Source organism: Lissotriton helveticus, chromosome 4_1 (assembly GCF_964261635.1).
Source record: "Lissotriton helveticus chromosome 4_1, aLisHel1.1, whole genome shotgun sequence".
NCBI classification, from domain to species: domain Eukaryota; kingdom Metazoa; phylum Chordata; class Amphibia; order Caudata; family Salamandridae; genus Lissotriton; species Lissotriton helveticus.
In genome coordinates, this window is record NC_136063.1 from 81,378,203 (window position 1) to 81,401,402 (window position 23,200).

Sequence of the window (23,200 nt, forward strand, 5' to 3'; positions counted from 1 at the left end):
GCACCAATTTTACTGATACCTGTGACATTTGGAGGTGCTAAGCTTCAAGGGGATGAAGTCACACCTTCTACCCAGGGTTATGGAGCTCAGCGCAGGGTAAGAATTCAGGTTATCCCCCTGGCTGGAGGTGTTAAAGCAAAACACTCCACATGCCCAATAAAGTCTATTTCACCCCTTCACAGTATCAGGAAGGACCTGCAAGGCCTTGGGCCTACTTCCAGCCTCCAGGCACCAATTGTACTTATACCTGTGACATTCGGTGGTGTTAAGCGTCAAGGGGATGAAGTCACACTTTCTACCCAGGGTTATGGAGCTCAGCGCAGGGTAAGATTTCAGGTTATCCCCCTTGCTGGAGGTGTTAAAGGAAAACACTCTGCATGCCCAATAAAGTCTATTTCACCCCTTCACAGTATCAGGAAAGGCCGGCAAGGCCTTGGGCCTACTTCCAGCCTCCAGGCACCAATGTTACTGATACCTGTGACATTTGGTGGTGTTAAGCTTCAAGGGGATGAAGTCACACCTTTTACCCAGGGTTATGGAGCTCAGCGCAGGGTAAGATTTCAGGTTATGCCCCTGGCTGGAGGTGTTAAAGCAAAACACTCCACATGCCCAATAAAGTCTATTTCACCCTTTCCCAGTATCAGGAAAGGCCTGCAAGGCCTTGTGCCTACTTCAGGCCTCCAGGCACTAATGTTACTGATACCTGTGACATTTGGTGGTGTTAAGCTTCAAGGGAATGAAGTCACACCTTTTACCCAGGGTTCTGGAGCTCAGCGCAGGGTAAGATTCCAGGTTATCCCCCTGGCTTGAGGTGTTAAAGCAAAACACTTCACATGCCCAATAAAGTCTATTTCACCCCTTTCACAGTATCAGGAAAGGCCTGCAAGGCCTTGGGCCTACTTCCAGCCCCCAGGCACCAATGTTACTGACACCTGTGACATTTGGTGGTGTTAAGCTTAAAGGGGAAGAAGTCGCACCTTTTACCCAGGGTTATGGAACTCAGTGCAGGGTAAGATTCCAGGTTATCCCCCTGGCTGGATGTGTTAAAGCAAAACACTCCACATGCCCAATAAAGTCTATTTCACCCCTTTCATAGTATCAGGAAAGGCCTGCAAGGCCTAGTGCCAGTTTCCAGCCTCCAGGCACCTGTTTTTGTGATACTTGAGACATTTGGAGGTGTTCAGCTTCAAGGGGATGAAGTTGCACCTTCTACCCAGGGTTATGGAGCTCCGTGCAGGGTAAGATTTCAGTTTATCCCCCTGGCTGGAGGTGTTAAAGCAAAACACTTCACATGCCCATTAACGTCTATTTCACCCCTTCACAGTATCAGTAAAAGGCCTACAAGGCCTTGGGCCTACTTCCAGCCTCCTGGCACCAATTACACTGATACCTGTGACATTTGGAGGTGTTAAGCTTCAAGGGGAAGAAGTCACACTTTCTACCCAGGGTTATGGAGCTCAGCGAAGGGTAAGATTTCAAGTTTCAACCCTGGCTGGAGGTGTTAAAGCAAAACACCTCACATGCCCAATAAATTGTATTTCACCCCTTCACAGTATCAGGAAAGGCCTGCAAGGCCTTGGGCCTACTTCCAGCCTCCAGGCACCAATTGTACTCATACCTGTGACATTTGGAGGTGCTAAGCGTCAAGGGGATGAAGTCACACCTTCTACCCAGGGTTATGGAGCTCCGCGCAGGGTAAGAATTCAGGTTATCCCCCTGGCTGGAGGTGTTAAAGCAAAACACTCCACATGCCCATTAAAGTCTATTTTACCCCTTCACAGTATCAGGAAAGGCCTGCAAGACCTTGGGCCTACTTCCAGCCTCCAGGCACCAATTTTACTGATACCTGTGACATTTGGAGGTGCTAAGCTTCAAGGGGATGAAGTCACACCTTTTACCCAGGGTTATGGAGCTCAGCGCAGGGTAAGATACCAGGTTATCCCCTGGCTTGAGGTGTTAAAGCAAAACACTTCACATGCCCAATAAAGTCTATTTCACCCCTTCACAGTATCAGGAAGGACCTGCAAGGCCTTGGTCCTACTTCCAGCCTCCAGGCACCAATGTTACTGATACCTGTGACATTTGGTGGTGTTAAGCTTCAAGGGGATGAAGTCACACCTTCTACCCAGGGTTATGGAGCTCCGCGCAGGGTAAGAATTCAGGTTATCCCCCTGGCTGGAGGTGTTAAAGCAAAACACTCCACATGCCCATTAAAGTCTATTTTACCCCTTCACAGTATCAGGAAAGGCCTGCAAGACCTTGGACCTACTTCCAGCCTCCAGGCACCAATTTTACTGATACCTGTGACATTTGGAGGTGCTAAGCTTCAAGGGGATGAAGTCACACCTTTTACCCAGGGTTATGGAGCTCAGCGCAGGGTAAGATACCAGGTTATCCCCTGGCTTGAGGTGTTAAAGCAAAACACTTCACATGCTCAATAAAGTCTATTTCACCCCTTCACAGTATCAGGAAGGACCTGCAAGGCCTTGGTCCTACTTCCAGCCTCCAGGCACCAATGTTACTGATACCTGTGACATTTGGTGGTGTTAAGCTTCAAGGGGATGAAGTCACACCTTCTACCCAGGGTTATGGAGCTCAGTGCAGGGTAAGATTTCAGGTTATGCCCCTGGCTGGAGGTGTTAAAGCAAAACACTCCACATGCCCAATAAAGTCTATTTCACCCTTTCCCAGTATCAGGAAAGGCCTGCAAGGCCTTGTGCCTACTTCAGGCCTCCAGGCACTAATGTTACTGATACCTGTGACATTTGGTGGTGTTAAGCTTCAAGGGAATGAAGTCACACCTTTTACCCAGGGTTCTGGAGCTCAGCGCAGGGTAAGATTCCAGGTTATCCCCCTGGCTTGAGGTGTTAAAGCAAAACACTTCACATGCCCAATAAAGTCTATTTCACCCCTTTCACAGTATCAGGAAAGGCCTGCAAGGCCTTGGGCCTACTTCCAGCCCCCAGGCACCAATGTTACTGACACCTGTGACATTTGGTGGTGTTAAGCTTAAAGGGGAAGAAGTCGCACCTTTTACCCAGGGTTATGGAACTCAGTGCAGGGTAAGATTCCAGGTTATCCCCCTGGCTGGAGGTGTTAAAGCAAAACACTCCACATGCCCAATAAAGTCTATTTCACCCCTTTCATAGTATCAGGAAAGGCCTGCAAGGCCTAGTGCCAGTTTCCAGCCTCCAGGCACCTGTTTTTGTGATACTTGAGACATTTGGAGGTGTTCAGCTTCAAGGGGATGAAGTTGCACCTTCTACCCAGGGTTATGGAGCTCCGTGCAGGGTAAGATTTCAGTTTATCCCCCTGGCTGGAGGTGTTAAAGCAAAACACTTCACATGCCCATTAACGTCTATTTCACCCCTTCACAGTATCAGTAAAAGGCCTACAAGGCCTTGGGCCTACTTCCAGCCTCCAGGCACACATTTTACTGATACCTGTGACATTTGGTGGTGTTAAGCTTCGAGGGGATGAAGTCGCACCTTTTACCCAGGGTTATGGAGCTCAGCGCAGGGTAAGATTTCAGGATATCCCCCTTGCTGGAGGTGTTAAAGGAAAACACTCCGCATGCCCAATAAAGTCTATTTCACCCCTTCACAGTATCAGGAAAGGCCGGCAAGGCCTTGGGCCTACTTCCAGCCTCCAGGCACCAATGTTACTGATACCTGTGACATTTGGTGGTGTTAAGCTTCAAGGGGATGAAGTCACACCTTTTACCCAGGGTTATGGAGCTCAGCGCAGGGTAAGATTCCAGGTTATCCCCCTGGCTGGAGGTGTTAAAGCAAAACACTCCACATGCCCAATAAATTGTATTTCACCCCTTCACAGTATCAGGAAATGCCTGCAAGGCCTTGGGCCTACTTCCAGCCTCCAGACACCAATTGTACTGATACCTGTGACATTTGGTGTTGTTCAACTTCAAGGGGATGAAGTCACACTTTCGACCCAGGGTTATGGAGCTCAGCGCAGGGTAAGATTTCAGGTTATCCCCCTTGGCTTGAGGTGTTAATGCAAAACACTTCACATGCCCAATAAATTGTATTTCACCCCTTCACAGTATCAGGAAAGGCCTGCAAGGCCTTGGGCCTACTTCCAGCCTCCAGACACCAATTGTACTGATACCTGTGACATTTGGTGTTGTTCAACTTCAAGGGGATGAAGTCACACCTTCTACCCAGGGTTATGGAGCTCAGCGGAGGGTAAGATTTCAGCTTTTCACCCCTAGCTGGATGTGTTGAAGCAAAACACTTCTCATTCCCAATAAAGTCAATTTCACCCCTTCACAGTATCAGGAAGGACCTGCAAGGCCTTGGTCCTACTTCCAGCCTCCTGGCACCAATGTTACTGATACCTGTGACATTTGGTGGTGTTGAGCTTCAAGGGGATGAAGGCACACCTTTTACCCAGGGTTATGGAGCTCAGCGCAGGGTAAGATTTCAGATTATCCCCCTGGCTGGAGGTGTTAAAGCAAAACACTTCACATGCCCAATAAAGTCTATTTCACCCCTTCACAGTATCAGGAAAGGCCTGCAAGGCCTTGGGCCTACTTCCATCCTCCAGGCACCAATGTTACTGATACCTGTGACATTTGGTGGTGTTAAGCTTCAAGGGGAAGAAGTCACACCTTCTACCCGGGGTTATGGAGCTCAGTGCGGGGTAACAATTCAGGTTATCCCCCTGGCTGCAGGTGCTAAAGCAAAACACTTCACATGCCCAACACAGTCTATTTCACCCCTTCACAGTATCAGGAAAGGCCTGCAAGGCCTTGTGCCTGTTTCCAGCCTCCAGGCACCTGTTTTTGTGATACTTGAGACATTTGGAGGTGTTCAGCTTCAAGGGGATGAAGTTGCACCTTCTACCCAGGGTTATGGAGCTCAGCGCAGGGTAAGAATTCAGGCTTCACCCCTGACTGGAGGTGTTAAAGCAAAACACACCACATGCCCAATAAAGTCTATTTCACCCCTTCACAGTATCAGGAAAGGCCTGCAAGGCCTTGTGCCTACTTCCAGCCTCCAGGCACCAATGTTACTGATATCTGTGACATTTGGTGGTGTTAAGCTTCAAGGGGAAGAAGTCACACCTTCTACCCAGGGTTATGGAGCTCAGCGCAGGGTAAGATTTCAGCTTTTCACCCCTAGCTGGATGTGTTGAAGCAAAACACTTCTCATGCCCAATAAAGTCTATTTCACCCCTCCACAGTATCAGGGAAGGCCTGCAAGGCCTTGTGCCTACTTCCAGCCTCCAGGCACCAATGTTACTGATACCTGTGACATTTGGTGGTGTTAAGCTTCAAGGGGAAGAAGTCACATCTTCTACCCAGGGTTATGGAGCTCAGCGCAGGGTAAGAATTCAGGTTATCCCCCTGGCTGGAGGTGTTTAAGCAAAACACCTCACATGCCCAGTACAGTGTATTTCACCCTTTCCCAGTATCAGGAAAGGCCTGCAAGGCCTTGTGCCTACTTCCAGCCTCAAGTCACCAATGTTACTGATACCTGTGACATGTGGTGGTGTTAAGCTTCAAGGGGATGAGGTAACACCTTTTACCCAGGGTTATGGAGCTCAGCGCAGGGTAAGATTTCAAGTTATACCCCAAGCTTGAGGTGTTAAAGCAAAACACTTCACATGCCCAATAAAGTCTATTTCACCCCTTCACAGTATCAGGAAAGGCCTGCAAGGCCTTGTGCCTACTTCCAGCCTCCAGGCACCAATGTTACTGATATCTGTGACATTTGGTGGTGTTAAGCTTCAAGGGGAAGAAGTCACACCTTCTACCGAGGGTTATGGAGCTCAGCGCAGGGTAAGATTTCAGCTTTTCACCCCTAGCTGGATGTCTTGAAGCAAAACACTTCTCATGCCCAATAAAGTCTATTTCACCCCTCCACAGTATCAGGGAAGGCCTGCAAGGCCTTGTGCCTACTTCCAGCCTCCAGGCACCAATGTTACTGATACCTGTGACATTTGGTGGTGTTAAGCTTCAAGGGGAAGAAGTCACATCTTCTACCCAGGGTTATGGAGCTCAGCGCAGGGTAAGAATTCAGGTTATCCCCCTGGCTGGAGGTGTTTAAGCAAAACACCTCACATGCCCAGTACAGTGTATTTCACCCTTTCCCAGTATCAGGAAAGGCCTGCAAGGCCTTGTGCCTACTTCAGGCCTCCAGGCACCAATGTTACTGATACCAGTAACATTTGGTGGTGTTAAGCCTCAAGGGGATGAAGTCACACCTTTTACCCAGGGTTATGGAGCTCAGCGCAGGGTAAGATTCCAGGTTATCCCCCTGGCTTGAGGTGTTAAAGCAAAACACTTCACATGCCCAATAAAGTCTATTTCACCCCTTTCACAGTATCAGGAAAGGCCTGCATTGCCTTGGGCCTACTTCCAGCTTCCAGACACCAATTTTACTGATACCTGTGACATTTGGTGGTGTTAAGCTTCAAGGGGATGAAGTCACACTTTCTACCCAGGGTTATGGAGCTCAGCGCAGGGTAAGATTTCAGGTTATCCCCCTGGCTGGAGGTGTTAAAGCAAAACACTCCACGTGCCCATTAAAGTCTATTTCACCCCTTCACAGTATCAGGAAAGACCTGTAAGGCCTTGTGCCTACTTCCAGCCTCCAGGCACCAATGTTACTGATACCTGTGACATTTGGTGGTGTTAAGCTTCAAGGGGAAGAAGTCCCACCTTCTACCCAGGGTTATGGAGCTCAGCGCAGGGTAAGATTTCATGTAATCGCCCTGGCTTGAGGTGTTAAAGCAAAACACTTCACTTGCCCAATAAAGTCTATTTCACCCCTTTCAAAGTACCAGGAAAGGCCTGCAAGGCCTTGTGCCTACTTCCAGCCACCAGGCACCAATGTTACTGATACCTGTGACATTTGGGGGTGTTAAGCTTCAAGGGGAAGAAGTCACACCTTCTACCCAGGGTTATGGAGCTCAGCACAGGGTAAGATTTCAGGTTATCCCCCTGGCTGGAGGTGATAAAGCAAAACACTCCACATGCCCAATAAAGTCTATTTCACCATTTCACAGTATCAGGAAAGGCCTGCATGGCCTTGGGCCTACTTCCAGCCTCCAGGCACCTAGGTTACTGACACCTGTGACATTTGGTGGTGTTAAGCTTCAAGGGGAAGGAGTCACACCTTCTACCCAGGGTTATGGAGCTCAGCGCAGGGTAAGATTTCAAGTTATCCCCCTGGCTGCAGGTGTTAAAGCAAAACACTCCACATGCCCAATAAAGTCTATTTCACCCCTTTTACAGTATCAAGAAAGGCCTGCAAGGCCTTGGGCCTACATCCATTCTCCAGGCACCAATTTTACTGATACCTGTGCCATTTGGTGTTGTTCAACTTCAAGGGGATGAAGTCACACCTTCTACCCAGGGTTATGGAGCTCCGCGCAGGGTAAGAATTTAGGTTATCCCCTTGGCTGGAGGTGTTAAAGCAAAACACCTCACATGCCCAATAAAGTATATTTCACCCCTCCAGAGTATCAGGAAAGGACTGCAAGGCCTTGGGCCTACATCCATTCTCCAGGCACCAATTGTACTGATACCTGTGACATTTGGTGTTGTTCAACTTCAAGGGGATGAAGTCACACCTTCTACCCAGGGTTATGGAGCTCAGCGCAGGGTAAGATTTCAGCTTTTCACCCCTAGCTGGATGTGTTGAAGCAAAACACTTCTCATGCCCAATAAAGTCTATTTCACCCCTCCACAGTATCAGGAAAGTCCTGCAATGCTTTGGGCCTACTTCCAGCCCCTAGGCACCTGTTCTTGCGATACTTGTGACATTTGGAGGTGTTCAGCTTCAAGGGGATGAAGTCCCACCTTCTACCCAGGGTTATGGAGCTCAGCGCAGGGTAAGATTTCATGTTATCGCCCTGGCTTGAGGTGTTAAAGCAAAACACTTCACTTGCCCAATAAAGTCTATTTCACCCCTTTCAAAGTACCAGGAAAGGCCTGCAAGGCCTTGTGCCTACTTCCAGCCACCAGGCACCAATTGTACTGATACCTGTGACATTTGGTGTTGTTCAACTTCAAGGGGATGAAGTCACACTTTCTACCCAGGGTTATGGAGCTCAGCGCAGGGTAAGTTTTCAGCTTTTCACCCCTAGCTGGATGTGTTGAAGCAAAACACTTCTCGTTCCCAATAAAGTCTATTTCACCCCTCCACAGTATCAGGAAAGGACTGCAAGGCATTGTGCCCTTTTCCAGCCTCCAGGCACCAATGTTACTGATACCTGTGACATTTGGTGGTGGTAAGCTTCAAGGGGAAGAAGTCACACCTTCTACCCAGGGTTATGGAGCTCAGCGCAGGGTAAGATTTCAAGTTATCCCCCTGGCTGGAGGTGTTAAAGCAAAACACTCCACATGCCCAATAAAGTCTATTTCACCCCTTTTACAGTATCAAGAAAGGCCTGCAAGGCCTTGGGCCTACATCCATTCTCCAGGCACCAATTTTACTGATACCTGTGCCATTTGGTGTTGTTCAACTTCAAGGGGATGAAGTCACACCTTCTACCCAGGGTTATGGAGCTCCGCGCAGGGTAAGAATTTAGGTTATCCCCTTGGCTGGAGGTGTTAAAGCAAAACACCTCACATGCCCAATAAAGTATATTTCACCCCTCCAGAGTATCAGGAAAGACTGCAAGGCCTTGGGCCTACATCCATTCTCCAGGCACCAATTGTACTGATACCTGTGACATTTGGTGTTGTTCAACTTCAAGGGGATGAAGTCACACCTTCTACCCAGGGTTATGGAGCTCAGCGCAGGGTAAGATTTCAGCTTTTCACCCCTAGCTGGATGTGTTGAAGCAAAACACTTCTCATGCCCAATAAAGTCTATTTCACCCCTCCACAGTATCAGGAAAGGCCTGCAAGGCATTGTGCCCTTTTCCAGCCTCCAGGCACCAATGTTACTGATACCTGTGACATTTGGTGGTGGTAAGCTTCAAGGGGAAGAAGTCACACCTTCTACCCAGGGTTATGGAGCTCAGCGCAGGGTAAGATTTCAGCTTTTCACCCCTAGCTGGATGTGTTAAAGCAAAACACTTCACATGGCCAATAAAGTCTATTTCACCCCTCCACAGTATCAGGAAAGTCCTGCAATGCTTTGGGCCTACTTCCAGCCCCTAGGCACCTGTTCTTGCGATACTTGTGACATTTGGAGGTGTTCAGCTTCAAGGGGATGAAGTCACACCTTCTACCCAGGGTTATGGAGCTCAGTGCAGGGTAAGATTTCAGGTTATCGCCCTGGCTTGAGGTGTTAAAGCAAAACACTTCACATGCCCAATAAAGTCTATTTCACCCCTTTCCCAGTATCAGGAAAGGCCTGCAAGGCCTTGTGCCTACTCCCAGCCTCCAGGCACCAATGTTACTGATACCTGTGACATTTGGTGGTGTTAAGCTTCAAGGGGATGAAGTCACACTTTCTACCCAGGGTTATGGAGCTCAGCGCAGGGTAAGATTTCAGGTTATCCCCCTGGCTGGAGGTGTTAAAGCAAAACACTCCACGTGCCCATTAAAGTCTATTTCACCCCTTCACAGTATCAGGAAAGGCCTGTAAGGCCTTGTGCCTACTTCCAGCCTCCAGGCACCAATGTTACTGATACCTGTGACATTTGGTGGTGGTAAGCTTCAAGGGGAAGAAGTCACACCTTCTACCCAGGGTTATGGAGCTCAGCGCAGGGTAAGATTTCATGTTATCGCCCTGGCTTGAGGTGTTAAAGCAAAACACTTCACTTGCCCAATAAAGTCTATTTCACCCCTTTCAAAGTACCAGGAAAGGCCTGCAAGGCCTTGTGCCTACTTCCAGCCTCCAGGCACCAATGTTACTGACACCTGTGACATTTGGTGGTGTTAAGCTTCAAGGGGAAGAAGTCACACTTTCTACCCAGGGTTATGGAGCTCAGCACAGGGTAAGATTTTAGGTTATCCCCCTGGCTGGAGGTGTTTAAGCAAAACACCTCACATGCCCAGTACAGTGTATTTCACCCTTTCCCAGTATCAGGAAAGGCCAGCAAGGCCTTGTGCCTACTGCAGGCCTCCAGGCACCAATGTTACTGATACCTGTGACATTTGCTGGTGTTAAGCTTCAAGGGGAAGAAGTCACACCTTCTACCCTGGGTTATGGAGCTCAGCGCAGGGTAAGATTTCAAGTTTCAACCCTGGCTGGAGGTGTTAAAGCAAAACACCTCACATGCCCAGTACAGTGTATTTCACCCTTTCCCAGTATCAGGAAAGGCCAGCAAGGCCTTGTGCCTACTGCAGGCCTCCAGGCACCAATGTTACTGATACCTGTGACATTTGGTGGTGTTAAGCATCAAGGGGATGAAGTCACACCCTCTAACCAGGGTTATGGAGCTCAGTGCAGGGTAAGAATTGGGGTTATCCCCCTGGCTGGAGGTGTTAAAGAAAAACACTTCACATGCCCAATAAAGTCTATTTCACCCTTTCCCAGTAGCAGGAAAGGCATGCAAGGCCTTGTGCCTACTTCCAGCCTCCAGGCACCAATGTTACTGATACCTGTGACATTTGGTGGTGTTAAGCTTAAAGGGGAAGAAGTCACACCTTCTACCCAGGGTTATGGAGCTCAGCGCAGGGTAAGATTTCAGGTTATCGCCCTGGCTTGAGGTGTTAAAGCAAAACACTTCACATGCACAATAAAGTCTATTTCACCCCTTTCACAGTATCAGGAAAGGCCTGCAAGGCCTTGGGCCTACTTCCAGCCCCCAGGCACCAATGTTACTGATACCTGTGACATTTGGTGGTGTTAAGCTTCAAGGGGAAGAAGTCACACTTTCTACCCAGGGTTATGGAGCTCAGCACAGGGTAAGATTTTAGGTTATCCCCCTGGCTGGAGGTGTTTAAGCAAAACACCTCACATGCCCAGTACAGTGTATTTCACCCTTTCCCAGTATCAGGAAAGGCCTGCAAGGCCTTGTGCCTACTTCAGGCCTCCAGGCACCAATGTTACTGATACCTGTGACATTTGGTAGTGTTAAGCTTCAAGGGGAAGAAGTCACACCTTCTTCCCAGGTTTATGGAGCTCAGCGCAGGGTAATATTTCAGGTTATCCCCCTGGCTTGAGGTGTTTAAGCAAAACACCTCACATGCCCAGTACAGTGTATTTCACCCTTTCCCAGTATCAGGAAAGGCCAGCAAGGCCTTGTGCCTACTGCAGGCCTCCAAGCACCAATGTTACTGATACCTGTGACATTTGGTGGTGTGAAGCTTCAAGGGGAAGAAGTCACACCTTCTACCCTGGGTTATGGAGCTCAGCGCAGGGTAAGATTTCAAGTTTCAACCCTGGCTGGAGGTGTTAAAGCAAAACACCTCACATGCCCAGTACAGTGTATTTCACCCTTTCCCAGTATCAGGAAAGGCCAGCAAGGCCTTGTGCCTACTGCAGGCCTCCAGGCACCAATGTTACTGATACCTGTGACATTTGGTGGTGTTAAGCATCAAGGGGATGAAGTCACACCCTCTAACCAGGGTTATGGAGCTCAGTGCAGGGTAAGAATTGGGGTTATCCCCCTGGCTGGAGGTGTTAAAGAAAAACACTTCACATGCCCAATAAAGTCTATTTCACCCTTTCACAGTTTCAGGAAGGACCTGCAAGGCCTTGGTCCTACTTCCAGCCTCCAGGCACCAATGTTACTGATACCTGTGACATAAGGTGGTGTTGAGCTTCAAGGGGATGAAGGCACACCTTTTACCCAGGGTTATGGAGCTCAGCGCAGGGTAAGATTTCAGATTATCCCCCTGGCTGGAGGTGTTAAAGCAAAACACTCCACATGCCCAATAAAGTCTATTTCACCCCTTCACGGTATCAGGAAAGGCCTGCAAGGCCTTGGGCCTACTTCCATCCTCCAGGCACCAATGCTACTGATACCTGTGACATTTGGTGGTTTTAAGCTTCAAGGGGAAGAAGTCACACCTTCTACCCAGGGTTATGGAGCTCAGTGCAGGGTAACAATTCAGGCTATCCCCCTGGGTGCAGGTGTTAAGGCAAAACACTTCACATGCCCAATACAGTCTATTTCACCCCTTCACAGTATCAGGAAAGGCCTGCAAGGCCTTGGGCCTACTTCCAGCCCCCAGGCAGCAATGGTACTGACACCTGTGACATTTGGTGGTGTTAAGCTTAAAGGGGAAGAAGTCACACCTTCTACCCAGGGTTATGGAGCTCAGCGCAGGGTAATATTTCAGGTTATCCCCCTGGCTTGAGGTGTTTAAGCAAAACACCTCACATGCCCAGTACAGTGTATTTCACCCTTTCCCAGTATCAGGAAAGGCCTGCAAGGCCTTGTGCCTACTTCAGGCCTCCAGGCACCAATGTTACTGATACCTGTGACATTTGGTGGTGTTGAGCTTCAAGGGGATGAAGGCACACCTTTTACCCAGGGTTATGGAGCTCAGCGCAGGGTAACAATTCAGGTTATCCCCCTGGCTTGAGGTGTTTAAGCAAAACACCTCACATGCCCAGTACAGTGTATTTCACCCATTCACGGTATCAGGAAAGGCCTTCAAGGCCTTGGGCCTACTTCCAGCCTCCAGGCACCAATTTTACTGATACCTGTGACATTTGGTGGTGTTAAACTTCAAGGGGATGAAGTCACACTTTCTACCCAGGGTTATGGAGCTCAGCGCAGGGTAAGATTTTAGGTTATCCCCCTGGCTGGAGGTGTTAAAGCAAAACACTTCACATGCCCAATAAATTGTATTTCACCCCTTCACAGTATCAGGAAAGGCCTGCAAGGCCTTGGGCCTACTTCCAGCCTCCAGGCACCAATTATACCCATACCTGTGACATTTGGAGGTGTTAAGCTTCAAGGGGAAGAATTCACACCTTCTACCCAGGGTTGTGGAGCTCAGCGCAGGGTAAGATTTCAAGTTTCACCCCTGGCTGGAGGTGTTAAAGCAAAACACCTCACATGCCCAATAAATTGTATTTCACCCATTCACAGTATCAGGAAAGGCCTGCAAGACCTTGGGCCTACTTCCAGCCTCCAGGCACCAATTTTACTGATACCTGTTACATTTGGAGGTGCTAAGCTTCAAGGGGATGAAGTCACACCTTCTACCCTGGGTTATGGAGCTCAGTGCAGGGTAAGAATTCAGGTTATCCCCCTGGCTGGAGGTTTTACAGCAAAACACTCCACATGTCCAATAAAATCTATTTCACCCCTTCACAGTATCAGGAAAGGCCTGCAAGGCCTTGGGCCTACTTCCATCCTCCAGGCACCAATGTTACTGATACCTGTGACATTTGGTGGTGTTAAGCTTCAAGGGGAAGAAGTCACACCTTCTACCCAGGTTTATGGAGCTCAGCGCAGGGTAATATTTCAGGTTATCCCCCTGGCTTGAGGTGTTTAAGCAAAACACCTCACATGCCCAGTACAGTGTATTTCACCCTTTCCCAGTATCAGGAAAGGCCAGCAAGGCCTTGTGCCTACTGCAGGCCTCCAGGCACCAATGTTACTGATACCTGTGACATTTGGTGGTGTTAAGCTTCAAGGGGAAGAAGTCACACCTTCTACCCTGGGTTATGGAGCTCAGCGCAGGGTAAGATTTCAAGTTTCAACCCTGGCTGGAGGTGTTAAAGCAAAACACCTCACATGCCCAATAAAGTGTATTTCACTCCTTCACAGTATCAGGATAGGCCTGCAAGGCCTTGGGCCTACTTCCAGCCTCCAAGCACACATTTTACTGATACCTGTGACATTTGGTGGTGTTAAGCTTCGAGGGGATGAAGTCACACCCTCTAACCAGGGTTATGGAGCTCAGTGCAGGGTAAGAATTGGGGTTATCCCCCTGGCTGGAGGTGTTAAAGAAAAACACTTCACATGCCCAATAAAGTCTATTTCACCCTTTCCCAGTAGCAGGAAAGGCATGCAAGGCCTTGTGCCTACTTCCAGCCTCCAGGCACCAATGTTACTGATACCTGTGACATTTGGTGGTGTTAAGCTTAAAGGGGAAGAAGTCACACCTTCTACCCAGGGTTATGGAGCTCAGCGCAGGGTAAGATTTCAGGTTATCGCCCTGGCTTGAGGTGTTAAAGCAAAACACTCCACATGCCCAATAAAGTCTATTTCACCCCTTCACAGTATCAGTAGAGGCCTGCAAGGCCTTGGGCCTACTTCCAGCCTCCAGGCACCAATTTTACTGATACCTGTGACATTTGGAGGTGCTAAGCTTCAAGGGGATGAAGTCACACCTTCTACCCAGGGTTATGGAGCTCAGCGCAGGGTAAGAATTCAGGTTATCCCCCTGGCTGGAGGTGTTAAAGCAAAACACTCCACATGCCCAATAAAGTCTATTTCACCCCTTCACAGTATCAGGAAGGACCTGCAAGGCCTTGGGCCTACTTCCAGCCTCCAGGCACCAATTGTACTTATACCTGTGATATTCGGTGGTGTTAAGCGTCAAGGGGATGAAGTCACACTTTCTACCCAGGGTTATGGAGCTCAGCGCAGGGTAAGATTTCAGGTTATCCCCCTTGCTGGAGGTGTTAAAGGAAAACACTCTGCATGCCCAATAAAGTTTATTTCACCCCTTCACAGTATCAGGAAAGGCCGGCATGGCCTTGGGCCTACTTCCAGCCTCCAGGCACCAATGTTACTGATACCTGTGACATTTGGTGGTGTTAAGCTTCAAGGGGATGAAGTCACACCTTTTACCCAGGGTTATGGAGCTCAGCGCAGGGTAAGATTCCAGGTTATCCCCCTGGCTTGAGGTGTTAAAGCAAAACACTTCACATGCCCAATAAAGTCTATTTCACCCCTTCACAGTATCAGGAAGGACCTGCAAGGCCTTGGTCCTACTTCCAGCCTCCAGGCACCAATGTTACTGATACCTGTGACATTTGGTGGTGTTAAGCTTCAAGGGGATGAAGTCACACCTTCTACCCAGGGTTATGGAGCTCAGTGCAGGGTAAGATTTCAGGTTATGCCCCTGGCTGGAGGTGTTAAAGCAAAACACTCCACATGCCCAATAAAGTCTATTTCACCCTTTCCCAGTATCAGGAAAGGCCTGCAAGGCCTTGTGCCTACTTCAGGCCTCCAGGCACTAATGTTACTGATACCTGTGACATTTGGTGGTGTTAAGCTTCAAGGGAATGAAGTCACACCTTTTACCCAGGGTTCTGGAGCTCAGCGCAGGGTAAGATTCCAGGTTATCCCCCTGGCTTGAGGTGTTAAAGCAAAACACTTCACATGCCCAATAAAGTCTATTTCACCCCTTTCACAGTATCAGGAAAGGCCTGCAAGGCCTTGTGCCTACTTCCAGCCTCCAGGCACCAAAGTTACTGATACCTGTGACATTTGGTGGTGTTAAGCTTCAAGGGGAAGAAGTCACACCTCCTACCCAGGCTTATGGAGCTCAGTGCAGGGTAAGAATTCAGGTTATCCCCCAGGCTGGAGATTTTAAAGCAAAACACGTCACATGCCCAATAAAGTCTATTTCACCCCTTCACAGTATCAGGAAAGGCCTGCAAGGCCTTGGGCCTACTTCCAGCCTCCAGGCACCAATGTTACTGATACCTGTGACATTTGGTGGTGTTAAGCTTCAAGGGGATGAAGTCACACCTTCTACCCAGGGTTATGGAGCTCAGTGCAGGGTATGATCTCAGGTTATCCCCTTGGCTTGAGGTGTTAATGCAAAAAACTTCACATGCCCAATAAATTGTATTTCACCCCTTCACAGTATCAGGAAAGTCCTTGGGCCTACTTCCAGCCCCCAGGCACCTGTTTTTGTGATACTTGTGACATTTGGAGGTGTTGAGCTTCAAGGGGATGAAGGCACACCTTTTACCCAGGGTTACGGAGCTCAGCGCAGGGTAAGATTCCAGGTTATCCCCCTGGCTTGAGGTGTTAAAGCAAAACACTTCACATGCCCAAGAAAGTCTATTTCACACCTTTCACAGTATCAGGAAAGGCCTGCAAGGCCTTGGGCCTACTTCCAGCTTCCAGGCACCAATTTTACTGATACCTGTGACATTTGGTGGTGTTAAGCTTCAAGGGGATGAAGTCACACTTTCTACCCAGGGTTATGGAGCTCAGCGCAGGGTAAGATTTTAGGTTATCCCCCTGGCTGGAGGTGTTAAAGCAAAACACTCCACATGCCCAATAAAGTCTATTTCACCCCTTTCACAGTATCAGGAAAGGCCTGCAAGGCCTTGGGCCTACTTCCAGCTTCCAGGCACCAATTTTACTGATACCGGTGACATTTGGTGGTGTTCAGCTTCAAGGGGATGAAGTCACACTTTCTACCCAGGGTTATGGAGCTCAGCGCAGGGTAAGAATTGGGGTTATCCCCCTGGCTGGAGGTGTTAAAGCAAAACACTCCACATGCCCAATAAAGTCTATTTCACCCCTTTCACAGTATCAGGATAGGCCTGCAAGGCCTTGGGCCTACTTCCAGCCTCCAGGCACACATTTTACTGATACCTGTGACATTTGGTGGTGTTAAGCTTCGAGGGGATGAAGTCGCACCTTTTACCCAGGGTTATGGAGCTCAGCGCAGGGTAAGATTTCAGGTTATCCCCCTGGCTGGAGATGTTAAAGCAAAACACCTCACATGCCCAGTACAGTGTATTTCACCCTTTCCCAGTATCAGGAAAGGCCTGCAAGGCCTTGTGCCTACTTCCAGCCTCCAGGCACCAATTTTACTGATACCTGTGACATTTGGTGTTGTTAAGCTTCAAGGGGATGAAGTCACACCTTCTACCCAGGGTTATGGAGCTCAGCGCAGGATAAGATTTCAGGTTATCCCCATGGCTGGAGGCGTTAAAGCAAAACACTCCACATGCCCAATAAAGTCTATTTCACCCCTTCACAGTATCAGGAAAGGCCTGCAAGGCCTTGGGCCTACTTCCAGCCTCCAGGCACCAATGTTACTGATACCTGTGACATTTGGTGGTGTTAAGCTTCAAGGGGAAGAAGGGGCACCTTCTACCCAGGGTTATGGAGCTCAGCACAGGGTAAGATTTCAGGTTATCCCCCTTGCTGGAGGTGTTAAAGGAAAACACTCCGCATGCCCAATAAAGTCTATTTCACCCCTTCACAGTATCAGAAAAGGCCGGCAAGGCCTTGGGCCTACTTCCAGCCTCCAGGCACCAATGTTACTGATACCTGTGACATTTGGTGTTGTTCAACTTCAAGGGGATGAAGTCACACTTTCGACCCAGGGTTATGGAGCTCAGCGCAGGGTAAGATTTCAGGTTATCCCCCTTGGCTTGAGGTGTTAATGCAAAACACTTCACATGCCCAATAAATTGTATTTCACCCCTTCACAGTATCAGGAAAGGCCTGCAAGGCCTTGGGCCTACTTCCAGCCTCCAGACACCAATTGTACTGATACCTGTGACATTTGGTGTTGTTCAACTTCAAGGGGATGAAGTCACACCTTCTACCCAGGGTTATGGAGCTCAGCGGAGGGTAAGATTTCAGCTTTTCACCCCTAGCTGGATGTGTTGAAGCAAAACACTTCTCATTCCCAATAAAGTCTATTTCACCCCTTTCACAATATCAGGAAGGACCTGCAAGGCCTTGGTCCTACTTCCAGCCTCCAGGCACCAATGTTACTGATACCTGTGACATTTGGTGGTGTTAAGCTTCAAGGGGAAGAAGTCACACCTTCTACCCAGGGTTATGGAGCTCAGTGCGGGGTAACAATTCAGGTTATCCCCCTGGCTGCAGGTGTTAAAGCAAAACACTTCACATGCCCAACACAGTCTATTTCACCCCTTCACAGTATCAGGAAAGGCCTGCAAGGCCTTGTGCCTGTTTCCAGCCTCCAGGCACCTGTTTTTGTGATACTTGAGACATTTGGAGGTTTTCAGCTTCAAGGGGATGAAGTTGCACCTTCTACCCAGGGTTATGGAGCTCAGCGCAGGGTAAGAATTCAGGCTTCACCCCTGACTGGAAGTGTTAAAGCAAAACACACCACATGCCCAATAAAGTCTATTTCACCCCTTCACAGTATCAGGAAAGGCCTGCAAGGCCTTGGGCCTACTTCCAGCCTCCAGGCACCAATGTTACTGATACCTGTGACATTTGGTGGTGGTAAGCTTCAAGGGGAAGAAGTCACACCTTCTACCCAGGGTTATGGAGCTCAGCGCAGGGTAAGATTTCAGGCTTCACCCATGACTGGAGGTGTTAAAGCAAAACACTTCACATGTCCAGTAAAGTGTACTTCGCCTGTTCACATTATCAGGAAAGGCTTGCAAGGCCTTGGGAGTGTTTCCAGCCTACAGGCACCAGTTTTAGTTATACCTGTGACAAGCTAGGGATGGGCCAGAGTACCTGAAGGCTAAGATCTGAAACTGTTGATGTACGTTTTGTACTGTGAGAAGTGTTTGATTTGTGGTTCACTCTACCTACATCCAAGGCGAAAACCGGTATTTAGAAGTAGATCTCAATCAGGCTGCCAGGCGCAGAATATGATTTGTGGGCGCAGGTCGCACTCTTGACAGACCATTTGATTCAGGAGTGGTCCCCACGCCAGCAATCAGGCTCACTACAACGGTGATAGTCACAGGCCTCACTCTGTACTGTGGGATGTATGATGTAAGAATTAGATTGTGGTACATTACATTGCTTTTTTAGGCGCTTTCCACAACTTGCACGGGAGGGCGATCTAGACTTAGGAATAGTATGATTTACTATGCCAGGGAGGGAAGGTGTTGGAATAGTAAATCACACTATTCCTTAGTGTAGAGCGCCCTCCAGTGCAAGTCGTGGAAACGATTTGTGGGGTAAATGCAGAGATCTAAATGTACTGCGGTATTTTGACCGCGTTGTTAAGGTCGGTTCCCTTCTAGGTACGTCACCTGAGTGGTAAACCTAACTCCAGCTGTAAAAAAAGCAGCTCAGCAGAGTGCCTCCATGCAGGTACTGGGGGGGGTCACCATTTCAGGTGCATTCACACCCTCTGCTCTCACTCTGGGTGCCGTTAAACATGCAGGCCTGACTCGGCCGCCTGCCTTCACCGTGCCACTGTGTGTTTATGATGTTGAGTCTGCGCCCGTCTCCTCCAGCTCGGCGCTTGGCAGTGAATGCCCTCTGCCTCCATGTGCAGCTATCAGCGCGCAGCACCCCTGGTGATGCCTGAGCCCGGACCGTGCCCCGCTGCTTGTGAAAGTCCCCCGGCTGCCCCCGACTCGTGGGTGCCACAGCCGAGGGTGCGGGCGCGCGGCGAGGGCCCCCCTGGACCCCGGGCATTGTCTCCACTCCCCGCGCTCGGCCGGCGGAGCCCTGTGTTACTTCGGCCAGTTCCAGAACCCGTTCCCCGCGGCCCCCGGAGCCCCACTGCGCCGCCACAGGGCCCGCTCCCTGCAGGAGGCCCCTCCCGCCCGCGGGCCGCCGCTCCCGGCCTCGGAGCGCGAGGGTGGACCGGGGAAAAGGGGCCCGAGGCCCGGGATTCCAGGCTCTTGGGCGTCAGCCATCGGGGGAGGGCAGAGATTCACGGCGCATTACGAGCCTCTGAGGACGGGGGCAGCTGAAACGGGGGCGGGCGCGGGAAGGGGCTGAAGCTGGGCTTCTTTTCATGTGTGCCTGGGAGCGTGTGTTTAACTGATTGTGTTTTAAAACTTAGTTATTCCGATGGTAGGAAACACAAAAGTCAGCTGGGAGCAGGGAGCCGAGTGCGCCTCGCACAGCCCTCTCTCCCCGGGACCAATCAGGGGCTGGCTCCTCCCTATATATGCACGGGGCTCGGCTCCGGCGGTACATTTCTGCTCTCTGACAGTGCCTGCGCCTAGACTTGCATTACAATGGCCGAAACCGCTCCAGTCGCCGCGGCTCCTCCCGCTGAGGTCGCCCCCAAGAAGAAGCAGCAGAAGAAAGCTGCGGGGGCCTCCAAGGCCAAGAAGCCTTCCGGTCCCAGCGTGTCCGACATGATTATGAAGGTGGTGACTGCCTCGGCCGAGAGGAAGGGAGTCTCCCTGTCGGCCCTGAAGAAGGGGCTGCTCGCCGCCGGCTACGATGCGGACAAGAACAAGGGCCGTGTAAAGGTCTCCCTGAAGAGCCTGGTCAGCAAAGGCGCCCTAGCCCAGCTGAAGGGCACCGGGGCCTCCGGCTCCTTCAAGGTGAACAAGAAGCAGCTGGTGGGCAAGAAGGCGGCAAAGAAGACAGCCACCAAGAAGCCAGCGGCCAAGAAAGCTGCCCCTGCCGCCAAGAAGCCCAAAAAGGCTCCCGCGGGGGTCAAGAAGAGCCCGAAGAAGGTCAAGAAGCCGGCGGCAGCCAAGAGCCCCAAGAAGCCCAAGGCTGCCCCCGCCAAGAAGGCTGCCAAGAGCCCAGCGAAAGCCAAGGCGGCGAAGCCCAAAGTAGCCAAGAAAAGCCCTGCCAAGGTAGTCAAACCCAAGGCAGCCAAGCCCAAAGCAGCCAAGCCCAAAAAGGCAGCACCCAAGAAGAAGTAAGGGCTTGCACCGAGACACTGCAAACACAAAGGCTCTTTTAAGGGCCACCACCCTGTCTAGAAGAGAGCGTGTTCATCCCCACCTTTGCACCCACCCAATGCCCCACTTTTCCAAAAATAAACCGCACAAAACATCCCAGCGCACCGTTTCACAGGCGAGTGCTGCGTGTGATCTTGGCCATATAAAACGGCTCTTTCGGTGCTGAGTGGATTGAAATCGTTATCACATAGAAAACAAGGGGGTCCGGGAGTTATAAGACCTCCGTTCATAGTACATGTGCAATACTTACGTGTTTGTGTCTCGGTGCTTTCACTGTACCCGGGCAGACTCGACATAGTGTATGCATAAAGCAGACGATTGTGAACTTTAAATGGAGCGCAGGGCACTGCGTGCTCCAGGGTGACATGGGGCGGGTAAAAGGGGGTCTGGGAGTTATGAGACCTCAGTTTATTATAAACGTGTGCTAACGTGTGTGTGTGTGTTGGTGCTTTCACTGTACCCGGGCAGACTCGACATAGTGTCTGCATAAAGCAGACGATTGTGAACTTTCCATCGAGCGCAGGTAACGGGGAGTGTTCCAGGGCGGCGTGCTCATGACATCTCGGGCTCCTCTCCCGGTTGACCGGGGTCGGGTGGACCACCAGTGGATGGACGGACACGGAGACAAAGGCTGGCCGGGGCGCGGGCTCCGGCTACATCATCCAACCGGAGGGTTCTCTTTTATCCACAGCTCATTGGACAGCTAGGCTGCAGCCTCCAGTCCAGTAACCAATCATTGCACACCGCGGGCTATTTTCGAACGTGGGGCGGTCTCCACAGCCAACCAGAGCAGCCCTCCGTCTGTGAGGACATAAATAGGGCTCTTTCCCCGGTCGACGCCATTCTTCCTTGCCTTAGCCGAGAGAGACCGCTCCCGCCATGGCCCGCACCAAGCAGACAGCCCGCAAGTCCACCGGCGGCAAAGCGCCCCGCAAGCAGCTGGCCACCAAGGCTGCCCGCAAGAGCGCGCCTGCCACCGGCGGCGTCAAGAAGCCTCACCGCTACCGGCCCGGCACCGTGGCCCTCCGCGAGATCCGCCGCTACCAGAAGTCCACCGAGCTCCTCATCCGCAAGCTGCCCTTCCAGCGCCTGGTGAGGGAGATCGCCCAGGACTTCAAGACCGACCTGCGCTTCCAGAGCTCCGCCGTCATGGCCCTGCAGGAGGCCAGCGAGGCCTACCTGGTCGGGCTCTTCGAGGACACCAACCTGTGCGCCATCCACGCCAAGAGGGTGACCATCATGCCCAAGGACATCCAGCTGGCACGTCGCATCCGAGGCGAGAGGGCCTAAGGCGACGGACCGACCCGAACAACCACCACAACGGCTCTTTTAAGGGCCACCACCCTGTCACCTACGAGCTTATCTTATCTGTCATGGCACGTGTTTTACAGGTTAGGGAGGGTGGGCTGTGAGTACCTCGAGCACTGGGCAACTTATACCGCCGGCTCTGGAGAAACCAGAGCACTCTGTGTTCACAGTGCACAAACACCTCTCCAATGTGTCCTTCATTTTAAAGCGTTGTTTGGGTGGAGGGTTGTGGTCGGGATCCGCGGGTCACAAGCCAGCACTATGGGGCATCTGTGCTCCCGGTACGTCGGGTTCTGAGAGTACCTCGAGTACTGGGCAACTTATACCGGCTCTGGGGGGGAACCGGAGCACTCCGTGTTCACAGTGCACAAACACCTCTTAAATGTGTCCTTCATTTAATAGAGCGCTTATTTGGGGGTAGAGGGTTGTGTAGGGATCCGCTGGTCACAAGCCAGCGCTATAGCGCATCTGTGCTGCCAGTACATCGGGTTCATGTGTCCGATTTCAGGAACGTTTGCCCCGGGGCGGATTATAGCCGTTCCCCAGGGTCTTAAAAGTACTAACACAACGTTAAACCGGCTCACACAAACACTGTTCGCCCCATACATGGAAAAGAATAAGCCCAAGGGCAGATGCGCGAATTCCCAGTGGGTTTATTTAACCTCATCGTTACAGTGCTTATGTGACACTTGGTCCCAACGAGGGCTCATTCATAGGAATATGTTAATTTAAAGAGGCAAAACGGGTTGCCTGCTCTGTCGGCCCTCGGTCTGCAGCAAGCCCCGTGAGAGCGGGCCTTTCTGCACTCAACATTACCCTTCTAAAACACATATTTCTCAAGTGATAACAGAAGCACATTAGCTCTTAAAAGGAGGAAGTGATTGGCCCTTAAAAGAGCCGTTGTGTTTGTTGGTGATGCGCCTCGAAGCCTTACTTGGCGCTGGTGTACTTGGTGACGGCCTTGGTGCCCTCCGACACGGCGTGCTTGGCCAGCTCTCCGGGCAGCAGAAGGCGGACTGCAGTCTGGATCTCCCGGGAGGTGATGGTGCGCCGCGAGTTGTAGAGAGCCAGTTTGGAAGACTCGTTAGCGATGCGCTCGAAGATGTCGTTCACGAAGGAGTTCATGATGCCCATGGCCTTGGAGGAAATGCCGGTATCTGGGTGCACCTGCTTCATCACTTTGTAAATGTAGATGGCATAGCTTTCCTTCCTGCTTTTCCTGCGCTTCTTCCCGTCCTTCTTGGGCGGCTTGGAGAGCGCTTTCTTAGAGCCCTTCTTGGGAGCCGGCGCGGACTTGGCTGGTTCAGGCATGGTGGACGCTCTTTCACTGCTTGCTGTGAAGCCGAAAGAAATACGGAAGGAGGGCCCGGCACTTGTATTTATGGGCTTGGCCTGCAAAGCAGTCTCCTTCCCAGCTCTCTCTTCTCATTGGC

General features: G+C 50.7%; 3 protein-coding genes across 3 annotated transcripts; 2 read left to right on the forward strand and 1 right to left on the reverse strand.

The window, feature by feature from the left end:
• The first annotated feature begins 19,753 nt into the window (after positions 1-19,753).
• LOC144826968 (histone H1.4-like) lies at positions 19,754-20,470 on the forward strand. The gene has a single exon (XM_078685432.1). It carries the CDS (start codon positions 19,776-19,778, stop codon positions 20,418-20,420), a length of 645 nt encoding a protein of 214 aa, XP_078541558.1. The 5' UTR covers positions 19,754-19,775; the 3' UTR covers positions 20,421-20,470.
• An 853-nt stretch (positions 20,471-21,323) lies between these two features.
• Positions 21,324-21,801, forward strand: LOC144826969 (histone H3). Its single transcript, XM_078685433.1, has one exon. The coding sequence runs from the start codon at positions 21,339-21,341 to the stop codon at positions 21,747-21,749; it is 411 nt and encodes a 136-aa protein (XP_078541559.1). The 5' UTR covers positions 21,324-21,338; the 3' UTR covers positions 21,750-21,801.
• An 870-nt stretch (positions 21,802-22,671) lies between these two features.
• LOC144826970 (histone H2B 1.2-like) lies at positions 22,672-23,078 on the reverse strand. Its single transcript, XM_078685434.1, has one exon. It carries the CDS (start codon positions 23,076-23,078, stop codon positions 22,698-22,700), a length of 381 nt encoding a protein of 126 aa, XP_078541560.1. The 3' UTR covers positions 22,672-22,697.
• Positions 23,079-23,200: the final 122 nt, after the last annotated feature.